This window comes from Parastagonospora nodorum, assembly GCF_000146915.1.
Source record: "Parastagonospora nodorum SN15 chromosome Unknown scaffold_12, whole genome shotgun sequence".
Lineage (NCBI taxonomy): Eukaryota > Fungi > Ascomycota > Dothideomycetes > Pleosporales > Phaeosphaeriaceae > Parastagonospora > Parastagonospora nodorum.
Genome location: NW_001884560.1, coordinates 1,081,674 through 1,095,784, shown reverse-complemented (window position 1 = coordinate 1,095,784; position 14,111 = coordinate 1,081,674). Strand labels below are relative to the sequence as shown.

At 52.3% G+C, this 14,111-nt stretch overlaps 7 protein-coding genes across 7 annotated transcripts; 5 read left to right on the top strand and 2 right to left on the bottom strand.

The window, feature by feature from the left end:
* Positions 1-227: 227 nt before the first annotated feature.
* Positions 228-2,245, top strand: SNOG_08406 (hypothetical protein; the record flags this gene model as incomplete). Its single annotated transcript, XM_001798667.1, has 2 exons — positions 228-556; positions 580-2,245. 2 exons carry the CDS (start codon positions 228-230, stop codon positions 2,243-2,245), a joined length of 1,995 nt encoding a protein of 664 aa, XP_001798719.1.
* Positions 2,246-3,000: 755 nt separating this feature from the next.
* Positions 3,001-3,792, top strand: SNOG_08405 (hypothetical protein; the record flags this gene model as incomplete). Its single annotated transcript, XM_001798666.1, has 3 exons — positions 3,001-3,334; positions 3,460-3,692; positions 3,742-3,792. The coding sequence occupies 3 exons, from the start codon at positions 3,001-3,003 to the stop codon at positions 3,790-3,792; spliced, it is 618 nt and encodes a 205-aa protein (XP_001798718.1).
* Positions 3,793-4,679: 887 nt separating this feature from the next.
* SNOG_08404 (hypothetical protein) lies at positions 4,680-5,607 on the top strand (the record flags this gene model as incomplete). Its single annotated transcript, XM_001798665.1, has 2 exons — positions 4,680-4,907; positions 4,957-5,607. The coding sequence occupies 2 exons, from the start codon at positions 4,680-4,682 to the stop codon at positions 5,605-5,607; spliced, it is 879 nt and encodes a 292-aa protein (XP_001798717.1).
* Positions 5,608-6,183: 576 nt separating this feature from the next.
* Positions 6,184-7,598, top strand: SNOG_08403 (hypothetical protein; the record flags this gene model as incomplete). The annotated part of the gene is made up of 2 exons (XM_001798664.1): positions 6,184-6,439; positions 6,493-7,598. 2 exons carry the CDS (start codon positions 6,184-6,186, stop codon positions 7,596-7,598), a joined length of 1,362 nt encoding a protein of 453 aa, XP_001798716.1.
* A 712-nt stretch (positions 7,599-8,310) lies between these two features.
* Positions 8,311-9,401, bottom strand: SNOG_08402 (hypothetical protein; the record flags this gene model as incomplete). The annotated part of the gene is made up of 3 exons (XM_001798663.1): positions 8,311-8,609; positions 8,659-9,210; positions 9,287-9,401. The coding sequence occupies 3 exons, from the start codon at positions 9,399-9,401 to the stop codon at positions 8,311-8,313; spliced, it is 966 nt and encodes a 321-aa protein (XP_001798715.1).
* A 3,046-nt stretch (positions 9,402-12,447) lies between these two features.
* Positions 12,448-12,601, bottom strand: SNOG_08401 (hypothetical protein; the record flags this gene model as incomplete). The annotated part of the gene is made up of 2 exons (XM_001798662.1): positions 12,448-12,497; positions 12,532-12,601. 2 exons carry the CDS (start codon positions 12,599-12,601, stop codon positions 12,448-12,450), a joined length of 120 nt encoding a protein of 39 aa, XP_001798714.1.
* A 22-nt stretch (positions 12,602-12,623) lies between these two features.
* On the top strand, positions 12,624-13,942 carry SNOG_08400 (hypothetical protein; the record flags this gene model as incomplete). The annotated part of the gene is made up of 3 exons (XM_001798661.1): positions 12,624-12,700; positions 12,992-13,345; positions 13,396-13,942. The coding sequence occupies 3 exons, from the start codon at positions 12,624-12,626 to the stop codon at positions 13,940-13,942; spliced, it is 978 nt and encodes a 325-aa protein (XP_001798713.1).
* Between the last annotated feature and the right edge of the window lie 169 nt (positions 13,943-14,111).

Sequence of the window (14,111 nt, the reverse complement as noted above, 5' to 3'; positions counted from 1 at the left end):
CAAGCCCTTACTTTGCTTGTTGATTTGTTGACGCTACCACTACTGCAGCAAACGACCAAGGCAACCACCAATATCAATCATCTGCATCATCATGGAGCAGAAATATGAGTCATCAACCAGTGGTCTCGAGAATCAACTGCGTGGCATGATCCTTGGGAACGTCAAAATTGGTGACGGTCAAGCTAATAACACCCAATCAACCCGCGGACGTGGACGGGGACGTGGTTATGGCTATGGACGCGGCGGGCACCAAGACCGTCCTGTTCAAGGCCAAGACCAACGCCAACAAGTCCCTCCATCTTCGCCTGGATTTCATGGGCGTGGCGGACCAGCAGAGTTTCGAGGTCGAGGCTATCGCCAGAGTGGGCATCAAAATGCACCTGCTAACCGACAAAATCCCGGTACAGTCCAAGGAGGGCCTACAACCAACGGAGGCGGACAAGCTCCCAATGCCCGAGGTCGAGGTCGGGGCGGTACTGGGCAACTTTATCAACCTAGATCACAAGACGCATACCAGTCTCGACCCCATGTCAATCAACCCAGGGAGAACCCAATGGTGCAGATAGAGTACTTAGACAGGTTGGCTGCCGAAGAGATCCCACGTGTCGAAATGAGCTTGGCCGAATTCGAAGAGAAGGAATCGTTCAGATCACGACTAGAAGGTGTTTTCCAGCAGGCATTCAAAGAGGGTTACCCGCCCACCGGAGACATCGAGACCATTTCGCTGGTTGGCTTTGGTAGTCTAGCTTCCGGCTTTGGATTGCCCGGTTCGGACATGGATCTTGCTGTTGTACCAGGATGGAAGGATCCGTCTCAAGCAGATAAGATCGGAATTGACCACGACATTCCGCGCTTACTCGAGCAGGCAGTCCTAGATGCAAAGATGGGCGGCCGTCTGCTTACCCGTACACGAGTACCCATCTTGAAGGTGTGCCAGTCTCCAACAGAGGAGCTCTATACTGCCCTGTGCGAGGAACGCAAGAAATGGGATGAATTGCCTGAAGCGGAGCAGTACCCTACGGATGCTCCACCGGTGCCCTCACCACAACCCAAGACACCTCTAGATATTGGAGAGCAGCCGTCAGACGCTGCTCCCCAAGCCGACAATCCTGGAATTGGCGATGACTTTCCTGAGCTTGGCGCTGCTCCCAAGAAGAAAAAGAGAGCAGCATCCAAGCCGCGCGCTACGGCGCAGACGACGAAGAGTGATACTCCTCCAACACCAACAACACCTTTACCCATCGAGCCAGCCAAGGAGAGTCCTCCGAACCAGCAACAGCAACAACAGCCTCGCACCGAGAAGGCGTGGATGCGTGAAAAGGTTCTTGGCCCTCTCGACTTTCCAAAAGAGGGCGTAGGAATTCAATGTGACATCAACTTCGAGAACCCACTTGGCATACACAACACTCACATGCTGCGTTGCTACTCATTAACTGATCCGCGCGTCAGACTGATGGTCCTATTCGTCAAGGCATGGGCCAAACGCCGCAAGATAAATAGCTCCTACTCTGGCACCCTGTCATCATATGGATGGGTTTTGATGGTTCTACACTATCTGGTCAACATTGCTCAACCTCCCGTCTGCCCGAATTTGCAGCACTCGATACCCCAGCCCAAAGATATTAGTCATATTGAAGACTTCTTCAAAGGCCCTACGGTTGCTGGGTACACAGTTCGGTTTTGGCGCAATGAGCAGGAAATCATGCAAGCTGCACAATCCGGCCGGCTCTCACAGAATAGACAGTCAGTCGGCGATCTGCTTCGTGGCTTCTTTCAGTACTACGCTTCTCTTCCGCAGTACAATAACCATGGCCCCCGTGCACCGCAGTTCTATTGGACAAACGAGGTGCTGTCGCTACGCACACTTGGCGGCATCCGTACCAAGCAGGACAAGGGTTGGGTCAGTGCGAAGACCACCATCACAGCGGAGAGGAAGGTCACGAATCGTTACTTGTTCGCTATCGAGGATCCGTTCGAGCTGGACCACAACGTCGCAAGGACCGTCACACATCGCGGGATCGTGGCCATCCGAGACGAATTCCGTCGGGCTTGGAGGATATTGTCGGCTATTGGCAAAGGTATGCAACCCTCAGAGGGCGGCATCTTCGACGAGGTCATTGAGGCTGCTCCGCTGCCAAAAGAGGAGGTCATGAAGATGGGTATGGAAGATCTTGGTGTTCAGGATGGGGAGGAGGGGGCTGACGAGGCAGTTCAGAAGGCGGAGGAGCCCGCCGTGAGCATTTAGCTCTAGCCCGTGCTCTCATGCTGACGTTTTCCTTGGGTTCCCTTCTACAATTGTATTACATAGCATAGTCATGAGTTACGACGGGTTGCATATGATTGCGAGCAACAGGTGCCTGGACTTCATCACGATGACGACAATCAGCATAATTGCTACGCGGATGGATGGGGTATGCTTGATAGCTACTTGGCAGCTAGCGAAACTAGCCAACAGACGAGATGATACCGCATAGCTTGCTAGAGCTACGTTCTAGTTGTCTACGATGGAGCTTTCTACAGGAACACGCTTCGTACTCTGACCCCGGCTTAATATGTACAATTGCTCTCACCTCTACCACTTGTCCTTTCATCTCTGCGCTCTTCACGATTCTCGTATCCGTTTCTCTGTTTCCTTTATACTGTCTCGTCGAGCACACGTGTATTGATCGAGATTTCTCGTCTCTCCGCTGCGTAGCTGGCGCATTCCTCTAGTTCATTTTTTCCACGTCTCATAACACTAAATGCATGTCTTAGTAACATGGCCCCAAACTTGGTGGCACAATTCCGGTCTCTGCTTGTTTGTCACTTTTGACAGCGTTAAATATCAGGATCGCTTCAGTTGAAGGTACATGACATCCCAGGCACTCGCATTCGGACACTAGAAGCTACACTCATCGCCCATCACCCATCTACACCGTTCATCAATCATCACAATGAGTACAATCTCTTCTCCAAGCTTGTCATTCATATCGATCTGTAACATAAATCACATGCGCCGTGATGCTCGTCAACTGGGCCAACGATTCGGAATGCCTCGGTCCTTTCATCTACTTCCCGCTTTCCTCCATAAACTTGCTCTACATCTGCCTTTTTTTGAACAACACAAACCATATGCATAAGTTGATAAGCATGCTCGTCGTTCTCGTCGTCATTGCGTTCGAGACGCGCTTCGGAGCTTGGCTACGCGGCCACATTTGGGCTTGTATTCGGAGAGCCATTACAACACGAAAGACCAAGAAGACATCGAATAAGCGACGTGAATTGTCGACATCGAAAAATCAGGGTCAGAGAGGCAAGGCTCCTCCTGCTGCTGCTCTGCCAACACCATCTGAAAGTCCGCCAAGAGTGGACCCCCGACCACGCCCCCGATTGAACCCACAAGACCAAACTACTACTCCGACCTCGGATTGACGCAATTCGCATCTCCACCCGCCATCAAGAAAGCATATCACGTCCTAGCCCTACGCTACCATCCGGACAAGCAACTATCGAACGACACTTCCGCGTTCCGCAAGGTCAACGAAGCTTACGAGGTCCTCAGAAATCCCCTTCAGCGTCGTAAATACGACCTGACGTACAATTTTGTTCGAAGGGAGTTGGAGACTTATCGCGAGGCGTGGAGGGAGTATGAGAAAGAAACAGAGCAGCAACCAGAGCAGGCGATGGAGCTGTACGCCGGTCCTCATCAGGCAGTGAGTAGATGGGTAGTCATAGGGGCGGGCTATAGGACGACGCGAAAAGGTGCCGCGCAACCTTCAACGCAAGACCTTACACCCTATGCCTCCGCAGTGAATTTGACAATCTTGAGATCAAGTCACTCAGATGTCATTAAGGCCACCAAATTGCGTAGCTTGTGCATACGGACAGAAGGAAGCAAAAATGGATGATTGACATGTAGTGAGTGATTTGAGACTGAAAGATTGAGCGGGCTTTCCGTACAGCTCTTTCGAGTCATCGATGTAAGGACTGCTGTCGTCGAAAGGTTATGGAGCTTTGTCCACAGTCTAGGCAAGGCTGGCGAGCAGAGCTTACTAACTAGCTGGACGCGATCAGGTGCTGCGATCATTCGACCGCGTCATCCCCGAACGTCGACCACGACTCCGCCGCAAACGTGCGCAAGTCGCTCGGATTGCGACAAAGGGATGCATCGGCATATGCGGCGGGACGTGGGCCGACGGTGACATGACCATCACGGCCACGATGGAAAATCCATCTCGAGCCTCGTCAAACGATGCGGCAAGATGGGTGCCGCAGCGCCGGTATCTCCCCACGAAACGGCAGGCGGTGAGAGCGCCCTTGCAGGTGAAGTACAGAGATGTGATTGATTGGTTGAAATGTAAGCTGCATCGGGGAAGGCGCGGGGCTTGGCAGGGCCTAGTTGGCCGGAACGTCCTGTCCCTGAGGGCAGCAAAGTGGTGCGGTCGTGGATCTGCACCCAACAGCTCCATTTTAATTTGCCTCCTTTGCGCCTTCTTGTACCCTCTGAGCTGCACACTCCGACACCTACAACTACCTACCACACAAGTCTTTCCTTCATCCACCCTACCGCAGTGGTACATTTTCATTTTGCTGTTGTTTTCTCATCGCGACACCCAAAATGTAGGATCCCGATCATCCCCAATGGCGAAGTGTTACGTACTGACAGCTTCCTCAGGAACGCAACTTCGGTCCTGACGCCCATGGCGCAGGATACTTACTGGGGCTCCTTTGAGGAGATCTCCAAGTACAATGTCCAGCTCAATTTCCTCGAGCAGATGTGGCTTGCATGGTACGCATGGATTGGCAACGACGTCCTGGCGACAGGAATCATGTCATTCGTTTGGCACGAAACCCTCTACTTCGGGCGATCACTCCCCTGGATCATCGTCGACCAGATCCCGTACTTCAGGAAGTACAAGATCCAAGAGGTACGTCTAGTTTTACTCCTTATCGAGTATGAAAGCTGACCAGACACAGCACAAAATTCCTACCGCCTGGGAACAAACACAATGCGCCCTTCTCGTCCTCCTCTCCCACTTCACTGTCGAGCTCCCCCAGATCTGGCTTTTCCACCCTATGTGCCAGTACTTCGGCCTCCAGACCTCCGTACCGTTCCCTAGCCTCTTCAAAATGGCCTATCAGATCGCCATCTTCTTCGTCATGGAGGACACTTGGCACTACTGGGCGCATCGCGCCATGCACGCCATACCATACTTATACAAGAACGTCCACAAGATCCACCACCAGTACTCTGCACCTTTTGGTCTTGCTGCTGAATATGCCTCCCCCATTGAGGTCATGGTTCTCGGTTTCGGAAGTGTTGGTTGCCCCATTCTCTGGTGTGCCATTACCAAGGACCTTCACATCCTGACAATGTACATCTGGATTGCGCTTCGTCTCTTCCAAGCCATCGACGCCCACAGCGGTTACGAGTTCCCCTGGTCTCTGCACCACTTCCTTCCCTTCTGGGCCGGCGCCGAGCACCATGACGTTCACCACGAGAAGTTCATTGGTAACTACGCCAGTAGCTTCAGGTGGTGGGACTTTGTCCTTGACACCGAGGCCGGTGCTGAGGCCTCCAAGAAAAGGAGAGAGAAGAAGCTCGCCAAGGCCAGGAAGGCCCAGTAAATGGCGAGCGAGCGAGTTTAGTACGAAGAACGCCTCAAGCGCCCAGCCGCGGAAAGACGATGCTTATAGATGGTTTGAGTCATCTAAGAGCGACCTGCTCAGAGCATCGAGGTTTGAGTTGACCTGGAAATGGCGTTGATTAGACGGTTGAGGTAGAAATGCCCTTTGAGGCATCATCGAAGCCTACGGACCCTCGTTAATGGGTGGAAGAGGATTGTAAATACGATAGGGTTCACATAGACACTTATACTTAATACTCATCACGATCGTTGAACTTGACATTTGGTACTTTACAGAGACTGGGTGTACATTACTGAAATGGACAGTAAACAAACTGTGTGCAATTTGTGGTTTGTTTCTAGTCCAATAACAAACCGAACACCGTTCAATATGTCTGCTTGCTAGTCGGGGACATTCCAGGTGAGATAGTCGCGCTATTCCTAGGTCTTGGCGCGGTGAAGGTCAATCGATTTTCCGGCGCGTCGGCATCTCGAGCTCTCCTGCAACTTTCTTTGACCACGCTCGAACAAGCCAAACCTGCTCCTACACAGCTCTCACAACCCTAGAAACGACATCATGAGCTCCGGGCGAAACGTAGTCCACCAAGATTACATTGCGAGGATCCGATATCTGAACACGCTTCCTCCGCCGCCATGCCCTCCCAAGCTGCTCGATATTCCAAACACGGGTCTTTCAAGCGGACAATACACTTCGGCCGGCTATGCGTCGAGACTTGCGCGCGAGCAGCCGTTGAACATTGAGGCGGACGCTGAGCTGGGAATGCCAATCGACCTGGTTGGTATCCCCAAGGTCTTTGATGGAGATGAATCAGGTATGCAGAGCCATGATACGCGCATCGATCGCAGCAACTGACGCGTTGTATAGCTATTCAGGCGATGCCTCACCCGCCGCCGCTGAGTGCCGCCGACAAAGCGCTCATGCGAGCACCGAATATGCTAGGCAAGGGCAGCAACGTCACAGCAACAGGCACCTCTTTCCTGCGGAGAACAGAATACAGCACATCGCATACGACGGGTGGCATGAAGTTCGAGTCTAGTAGCTCGTCTAACACAATGCGCATTCGCAAGAAGCGGAGAGGCGGCGATACTTCAATTGACGACCCCATCAACATCGCGCGACACATCGTCAAGGGCTTCAACATCGCCTACCCAGCAGACGCCTACAATGGACAGGACAGCGCAGAGAACTTGCGCGGCGCGGACACCACACCAGAAGAGCGCGCAGCTTGGAAAGCACCAAAGAACCCGAAGAACCCGAGCCTCAAACTCTTGGACTCGTATCCATTGCTGCCAGACTGGGACGCCACGCCCGACACCGGCGCATACATGGTCTTCAAGTACATGGCACCGCCGATTAACAACCCACTCGATCCATCATACGACCCGCGTCTCGATGTCGCTCTGCTGCGGCCGGCCGGGCAGACAATCAAAGACCAAGAAACCTATCTCGCCGAGCGCGAAGCCCACAGATCCGACCCAACAGCCTCCATGCCCATCCCGCGCTACCAATTCGAGTTCTTCCTGCCCCCCTCCAAGTCCAAGATCGCCGGCATAAAACGCAACTTCACCACCAACGACCCTAACAACGAAGCCTTTGTTGACTTTGACACAGCCGAGCCCGACGAAGACGGCAATATCCGCAAGAGCTTCAAGTTCGAGAACATCCGCACATACGAGACAAGCCAGCAGGTCGGCGACACGGTCGATCACTACGGCGACGTGGTTGCGCTGGCCCTGCATGACCCCGAGAAACATCAGGACATGCGGTTCCGCACGGGTAAGATGCAGAAGGCGGCGTACTTTTACCCGATTATTCAGAAGACGAGCATTAGGCCGCGACGCCCGGGGAGGGTGGATATGGTGGAGGAGGGCCAGCGTGTGGATGTTATTGAGGCGGCGGGTAAGGAGCCGGATGGTGAGGCGGAGAGAAGGGATGCGTTTAGGAAGCGGGCGGAGGGGGTTGAGGTGTAGGATTGTGTTGGGCTGCAAATGGTTCGTCTTGAGGATATCCAGGGATGTATTCAGCGAGGCGTTCTGGGTGGCGAGAATGTATCAATATGTCAAGGCCTTTTGGCGAGGATATCTTCCGTTGGCATCTGCTTTCCACTTGCTAGCGACATTGGATATATTTCGTGCACTTATTTATCAACATTGACTTGTCCATGTTTAAAAGAAAAGCCTTGTTTCATTTGTATTCAGTCCAACTTTCACTTTAGACGTCGTGGCTCTTTCCCGCTGTTGGACTTGTCTAGATGCCGTTTCGCCCACCGAGTGCAAGCACAGGCTTGCCATGACTTGGCAGACCACGTTAGTCGAAAGGCTAAAGATGGGCGTGGACTAAAGATCATTTGGCTCTGGTGTCGAGAAGTTTGTCGAGGGCACGCCATTGGTGATTCGTTACATTCCCGCCAAGTCATAAGGCATGCATCTCACAATATGTGGTTCCCAGGATTGTTCACGTGTAATGCGTTCGTATTGACAATGAATGCTACATCGGACGGACATCCAGAACATCGTGACATGTATCCAACACCAGAAAATTACTGCCTGCCTCTAGCCAGCATGATTCCAACTTCTTCTTTTCGCGTAGATTATAACGTGGTCTGTGAGTGTAAAAAATGATGCCTGTAAATGCTCCCCCTGAAGCCTCCCCAACGCCGTACTTGAAAGCAAGTTTTCTTTCTCAAAGGACTGTGAATGTTTGCGCCATGCCAGTTGCTTGCGCCCCAATGCTTTCTTTCAAATCACGTAAAGGAGTGTGTATATATGGACAGGTGTGAAGTGTAAAGGAATGCCGTGCGTCGTAAATCGGAGAGTGTACGAGGTGCGAGGTTCGATTCGGGACTACCATAGCCCGAAGTTGTGGGGCGAAGTAGACGAGGGAGGCGACGGTCGTGCCGGAGGTGATGAGCATAACCTTGAGTGCGCTCTTCTCGGAGAGGGACAGGCCGCCGTTCTTGACACAGTTTGCGCATTGGTATTCTGCAGCGTGTTAATGGAATGTATTCTGGTGATGAGACGTGTGGCTTACCATTCCAGGGCACGTAAGGCTGCGGTGTGTACATGCCAAAGGTGAACTGGTTGAAGGCTCCGAGATATCCGGCACGAGGCGCAGCAGTGACACTTGACTCGGCATCGTAGATGATGAGGGTGTACTTCTCAGTCAGGAACGGTGGCTGGCCATCTGGCGTGTTCTTCGTGTCCCATACGATCTTGGTCTCCTGCGCTGACTGGTTGACGGCGATGGTGTATGTAGCCTGGTTAGCCGAGCACGAGGCGAGGATGTCGATGGCAGACGGGGTGACGGAGAGTGATGTGTAGTTCCAGGCGAACGTAACGTATTGGCCAACCTTGTAGAACTGATCGCCAGCAAGAGCGTTGGGGGTGACCATGGAGATACCTCCGGCTGGTAACCGGGGGTCGTAGGTCTTGTTGGGCTTGGCTGTAGTTTTGCCTCCCGAACCTGAAGCCTTCCCTGAGCCGCTTGCGTTCGCTGTGGTTGACGCCTTGTCGTCGTTGTTGTTGTTGTTGTTGTTGTTGTTACCACTTTGTGTTGGTGTGGGCTTGTTTGAGCTCTGTGGTGCTTGTGATGAATGCATCCTTGTTGTCTGAAGCCAAAGTCAGTAGTGTCCCCTAGAAAAGTGCCCAGCTCCACGCACCATTGTTGTTATTGTTGTTGTTGTTATCCTGTCGTCCGAAAAGAACATTCTTTGCGTCGCTGATGGCGTGTATGTTGTCAAAAGCACCAGAGAGGGCGTTGGTGACAGACGACATGGCCACAACGGCCGCGAACAGTTGCGATGGGCCTCATGCTGGCAACGATGTGTTTATTGCGGTGGTGAATGGGTCTGGAAGAAGCAAGGCCCTGTAGGGTTGCGTATGAAGCGGGGAGAGGACGGAAGGATCACGTCGTGGGGGCCGTAGTGCAACAAGAATTTGGTGTTGCGTCGGGATGTCAACAAGGGCGATTACGCGTACGGAAGCGGGAGGCGGAAAGGACGACCCGGGCAACTCGATAACTCCTCCGTCTCAAAACGAGCGACTAACGAAGGGATGAGTGAATTAGAAGATGTGGAAGAGGACTCGGTAGCGATTGAGGTTGGTGTTGAGGTGGATAAGAGCTCTTTGGGTGGTAGGGGGGCGCTGGTGCATGTGCTAGCTGCCATCCGCTAGACTGTACATGGCGTGGTCGCCAGGAAAGCCATTTTCATTTTCGCCGTGCCACCGCGCTATCGACTATTAATAACCGATCGTACACGAGCATCATCATGGATCACCTCGCTGGAACATTCGCAATTTCATGCAATATAACAGGTTTCGAGGGGCTTTTTAGTTTCGTTCCCAGAACAGATTTTCTTTCTCATCGCAACATGTTGTGGGATTCGCATGTCCTGTCTCCAGCGATTTGAAGTTCTCCGATCATGACGAAAGCGCATGGCCACCCTTTCCTAATGCGACGTTCCATTATTGCTGGGCAATACAAAACATCATGCATAGCCTCCGCCGTCCACTCCACCTTGCTCATGCAACGTACCTTGGTCGCCGCATCAGCCTTATTCTCCGACGCTACCATCGTCATTGTCCCGCCCGCTCACGTGTGTCTTTCTTTATCCAATATCCTTCGTAGAACTATCTTGCTACCACACTTTTCCGACTTCCATGTTCATACCAACCTTTTGGAGTCTGTGCCTTGGTAATTAACTCGAAATGCCGAGAGCTGCGACGTGCTCTGTGAGCTCTTGGCACTTTCTGCGAGTGTCCCGCGACAGTCCGACAACACTGAATTTTGATCGAGCATCTGCTGGTTTCGCTCCTATTTTAGGAAATAAGATCAAGTACTTTGTGCTCGCGCTCGTCTGCGCCAGAGTACTTTGTATCAACTGCCATTCGAGACTAGAAGAACGCGCGTGATCTCACAAAGACAATATCTTGTTCTCATGGACGGCATCAGAATCATGCCAGAGAACAGACTCAAATACCTTACAGCCAACAACAACCTCCCAAAGTACTGCAGGAATGAAATCATCAGGCATACGGATTTGCAGATCGAGGAAACAGAGGACAAGAGCAAAGCTAGCTGGTTTCTCAAGGCCATCGCCACCTTGCAAATCACTTCGTCTCTTATGCAACTTGCCGGACGAGTTGCGTCCCATCTCACCGTCACCCCAATTGAGTTAATTGCGCTTGGATATGTCGTCTCTGCCCTTGGAGTCTATTACTTCTGGTGGCATAAACATTTGATATCCACGTTCCCTTTACGATACGACCTGGGAGAACAATCAGATCTTCATCTACGCAATCAGCCAGACACAGCCATCGCTCCACGACATCCGCTATGTCACAGCGAGCTCGAACCCAGTTCGAGTAAAAGAATCTTAGCATGTTGCCAGACGAGCACAACCTTTGACGGACCCGGCAGCGAAGACGGAGCTCCATTCAAGGCCTCACTGACGGGACTCGAAAAGCTATTCTGTGGTTCTCACGCGACCAAACCTTCCTTCTTTCCCTGATCGGTTTTACCCTATTAGTCATCTGGCTGGCTGAAATATCCTTTCTCAGCCGTCCTCGAAATGTGGCTGTGGCGTGTTTGTAGTCCTTTGTGCCTAGCTTTGCTACTTGTTGGCATTTTTATACAAATCTTATACTGGCAGCTTCATGATGATAGACAGGAATCAATCTTCAGGGCCGCGGAAGCATGTACTGTCTCTTGTGTGCTCGTCTATCTGTCGATTCGGGTATGTCTGGTTGCGCAAGTCTTCGTGGCATTAAGGTCTGTACCGCCAGACGTGTATAAAGTGGTATCCTGGTCACACAGTACATGCCCCAAATTTGATCTTGTCGCAACGAGACCGAAATAGATACTTCAAAGAAACTTACCAAACACTTGGATCACCTTCATCGAGACATAACTTGCTATCGCAGATTGCAAGCCACGTCCAGCAGAGCCGAGTCAGCTACCTGACAGTGTCAGAATGGCTCGTGCCTTCTTATACTCCATGCGCAAGCCCGTGGTTTTCTGCCAAACCCAAAGTAGGTTAGTTCCAGCGCACGTCGCCCATCCAACTCTCCTATTACTCACCGTCATCTTTTCAATAATGTCAACACTGGACTCGATCAGGAGGGAAGCGCCCCTGATCGGTCGCATGCCGGACTTACGCGAACCTGCATCAACCGGGCAACATCTCAGAAGAACCCGCTAGGCTTGCCGGCAGATATCCACCACAGCCGATAGATAAAGTGCTGTGCAGCACGCTTGCATCCACCTTTCCAACGGCGTCGATAAGCAAAATGCGGAGAAAAACAGCTTCACATGCATTCGAAAAGCTTGAAACGCCAGCCCTAGGGATGTTGACTCGGTTGGGTTTGACCAAGTGAAATTTGACATTGCATCTGAGCGCGCGGAAGGTTACAGGCGCGAGCCATTCCCGGAGCCCGCCTGTACGCCAAGTGCCGGATCCCGCCAGAAACGTGGTAAGATGGGCCGCTGGAACATGGTCCTTGGCCCGCGCGCTACGTTTTGGTCAATATCGCCGGACCAGCCATGTGCAGCGCAGGATTTAGCCTCCAATGTTGTTTGCTGCACCGGCAATCTGATCAACCACGTCGCGAATCGACTGCGGGGAAGGCGAACGTGACGGGCTTGTGTAACAATGCTGCAATTTATTTGCATAGTGTGTTTGCTTGTCTTGGTGTGGATTTGAGTGCAAGACGGTTGGGACAAGGTGGTGGCTTTACTCCTGACTCGGTTGGACCGTTGGTCTAGTGTATGATCGCCTTTTTGACTTGCGGCTACAGGCACACGCTAACCCCGGGGTCAGACTCAGAAACCGCAGATCCGTCTGTATATGACACGCGATCGCCTGCCTAGATCTGCGCATACGGTCCCTCTTCTTTTTCAATCTACGATTCTCGTCGTTGTGTGTTGGTGGTCTTGATGACGGCGTTGGGGTCTGCTTTTGAGAATATTGATCCATTTCGGGTCATTGGGTCACCAACATGGCGGTTCATGATCAGCTATCAGTGATTTTGGCATTTGTACTTACGGGCTTGTCGACTATCATTGTGGCTCTAAGGTACATAACAGCCTCTCCGTCCTAGGATAATTGTAACTAATCGAGAATAGATTTTATAGTCGTCACTTCCTCGTTGGCAAGCTGAGCGCCTCAGATTGGGTCATGTTTGTGTCACTTGTGTGTTCATCTTTTTCTAAACACTCTGGGGATGCTCAACTAACCAAAACTAGATAGCGACCTGGGGTTCAGTTGTAATCAACTGGTATGTGATCCACTTCATCGACTACAGTGGTGTTCATGTAAGTACTCTTAACCGACAATTCTTCTCATACTAACTCCACAACAGGACAGAGATTCGTTTGCACGAGTAGCAACCGGCAATCTTCTCACGACATGGATCTACCGCCTATCCTACATTCTCGACCTCTGTCTGATCAAAACCTCAATCTTGCTATTCTACAACCACATCGCCTCTGCTCGCAAGAGCTTCCACCTCCTCGTTCGCACTCTGCTTGCCATCAATCTGCTCGGAGGCTCCTCTATGATCGTCGCCGCCGTATTCACCTGCTACCCAATTTCCGACAGTTGGTCCTTCGAAGTTTTCGAAAAGGGTCTGCACGGCATCCACGCCACCCAGTGCTACAACCCCGGCCCATTCTGGATCGCAAACGCCACATACAACCTCGTCACCGACATCGTCATATGGTACGTACATCCCCCCTCCACCCCTCCCCCTCAAATATTAATTCCCGCAGGACCCTCCCAATAATCTTCCTCCTAAACCTCACCACCATGTCCCCCCGCCGACGCCTCGAACTCGCCGCCATCTTCTCCTTCGGCCTGCTCGCCATCGTCGGCTCTGCCGCCCGCCTGCGCGTCATCATCCTCTGGCTCTCCTCCTTCGTCCAGCAAGCCGAGAACTTCGCCAACCTACTCATTTGGTCGCAAGTCGAGCAGAACATCGGCATCATCGCCGGTTCCGTCCCATTCCTACGCCCCCTATTCCGAAAAGTTTTGCATTCGTATCGCAGCCGCACCCGCAGTCGCGAGCAAGCCAGCCCCGCGCCGGGCATGGGCATGGGCATGCAGCTTATTGATCCGGAACAGAGGGGCGCGCTACCGGATCAGGATGCGCATTTCGTGGTGCCGAGGGAGTTGGTCATTCCTGATCCGAGCCCTGAGGATGGCGAGTTCAAGGTTCCCGAGGAGGAATTGGCGCCGATTCAGAGCTTCAAGAGCCAGTGTAGTTGGGGCAGTGCGGTTTGGGATGGGAGTCAGGTCAGGCAGGTTTTGCCGACTTGAAAGATGGGAAAGTGGGGTTAAGAAATATTGCACATAATATGGACATGTGACGCTGGCGTGTGGCCGAAAGTCTACATGAGGGCCGGGCCGTACGACACGTTTTGGCGAGTGCGTGGCGTCCCAGATGTCAGGCCACGCTGGGGAATACATGCTACGTCGATGACCAACA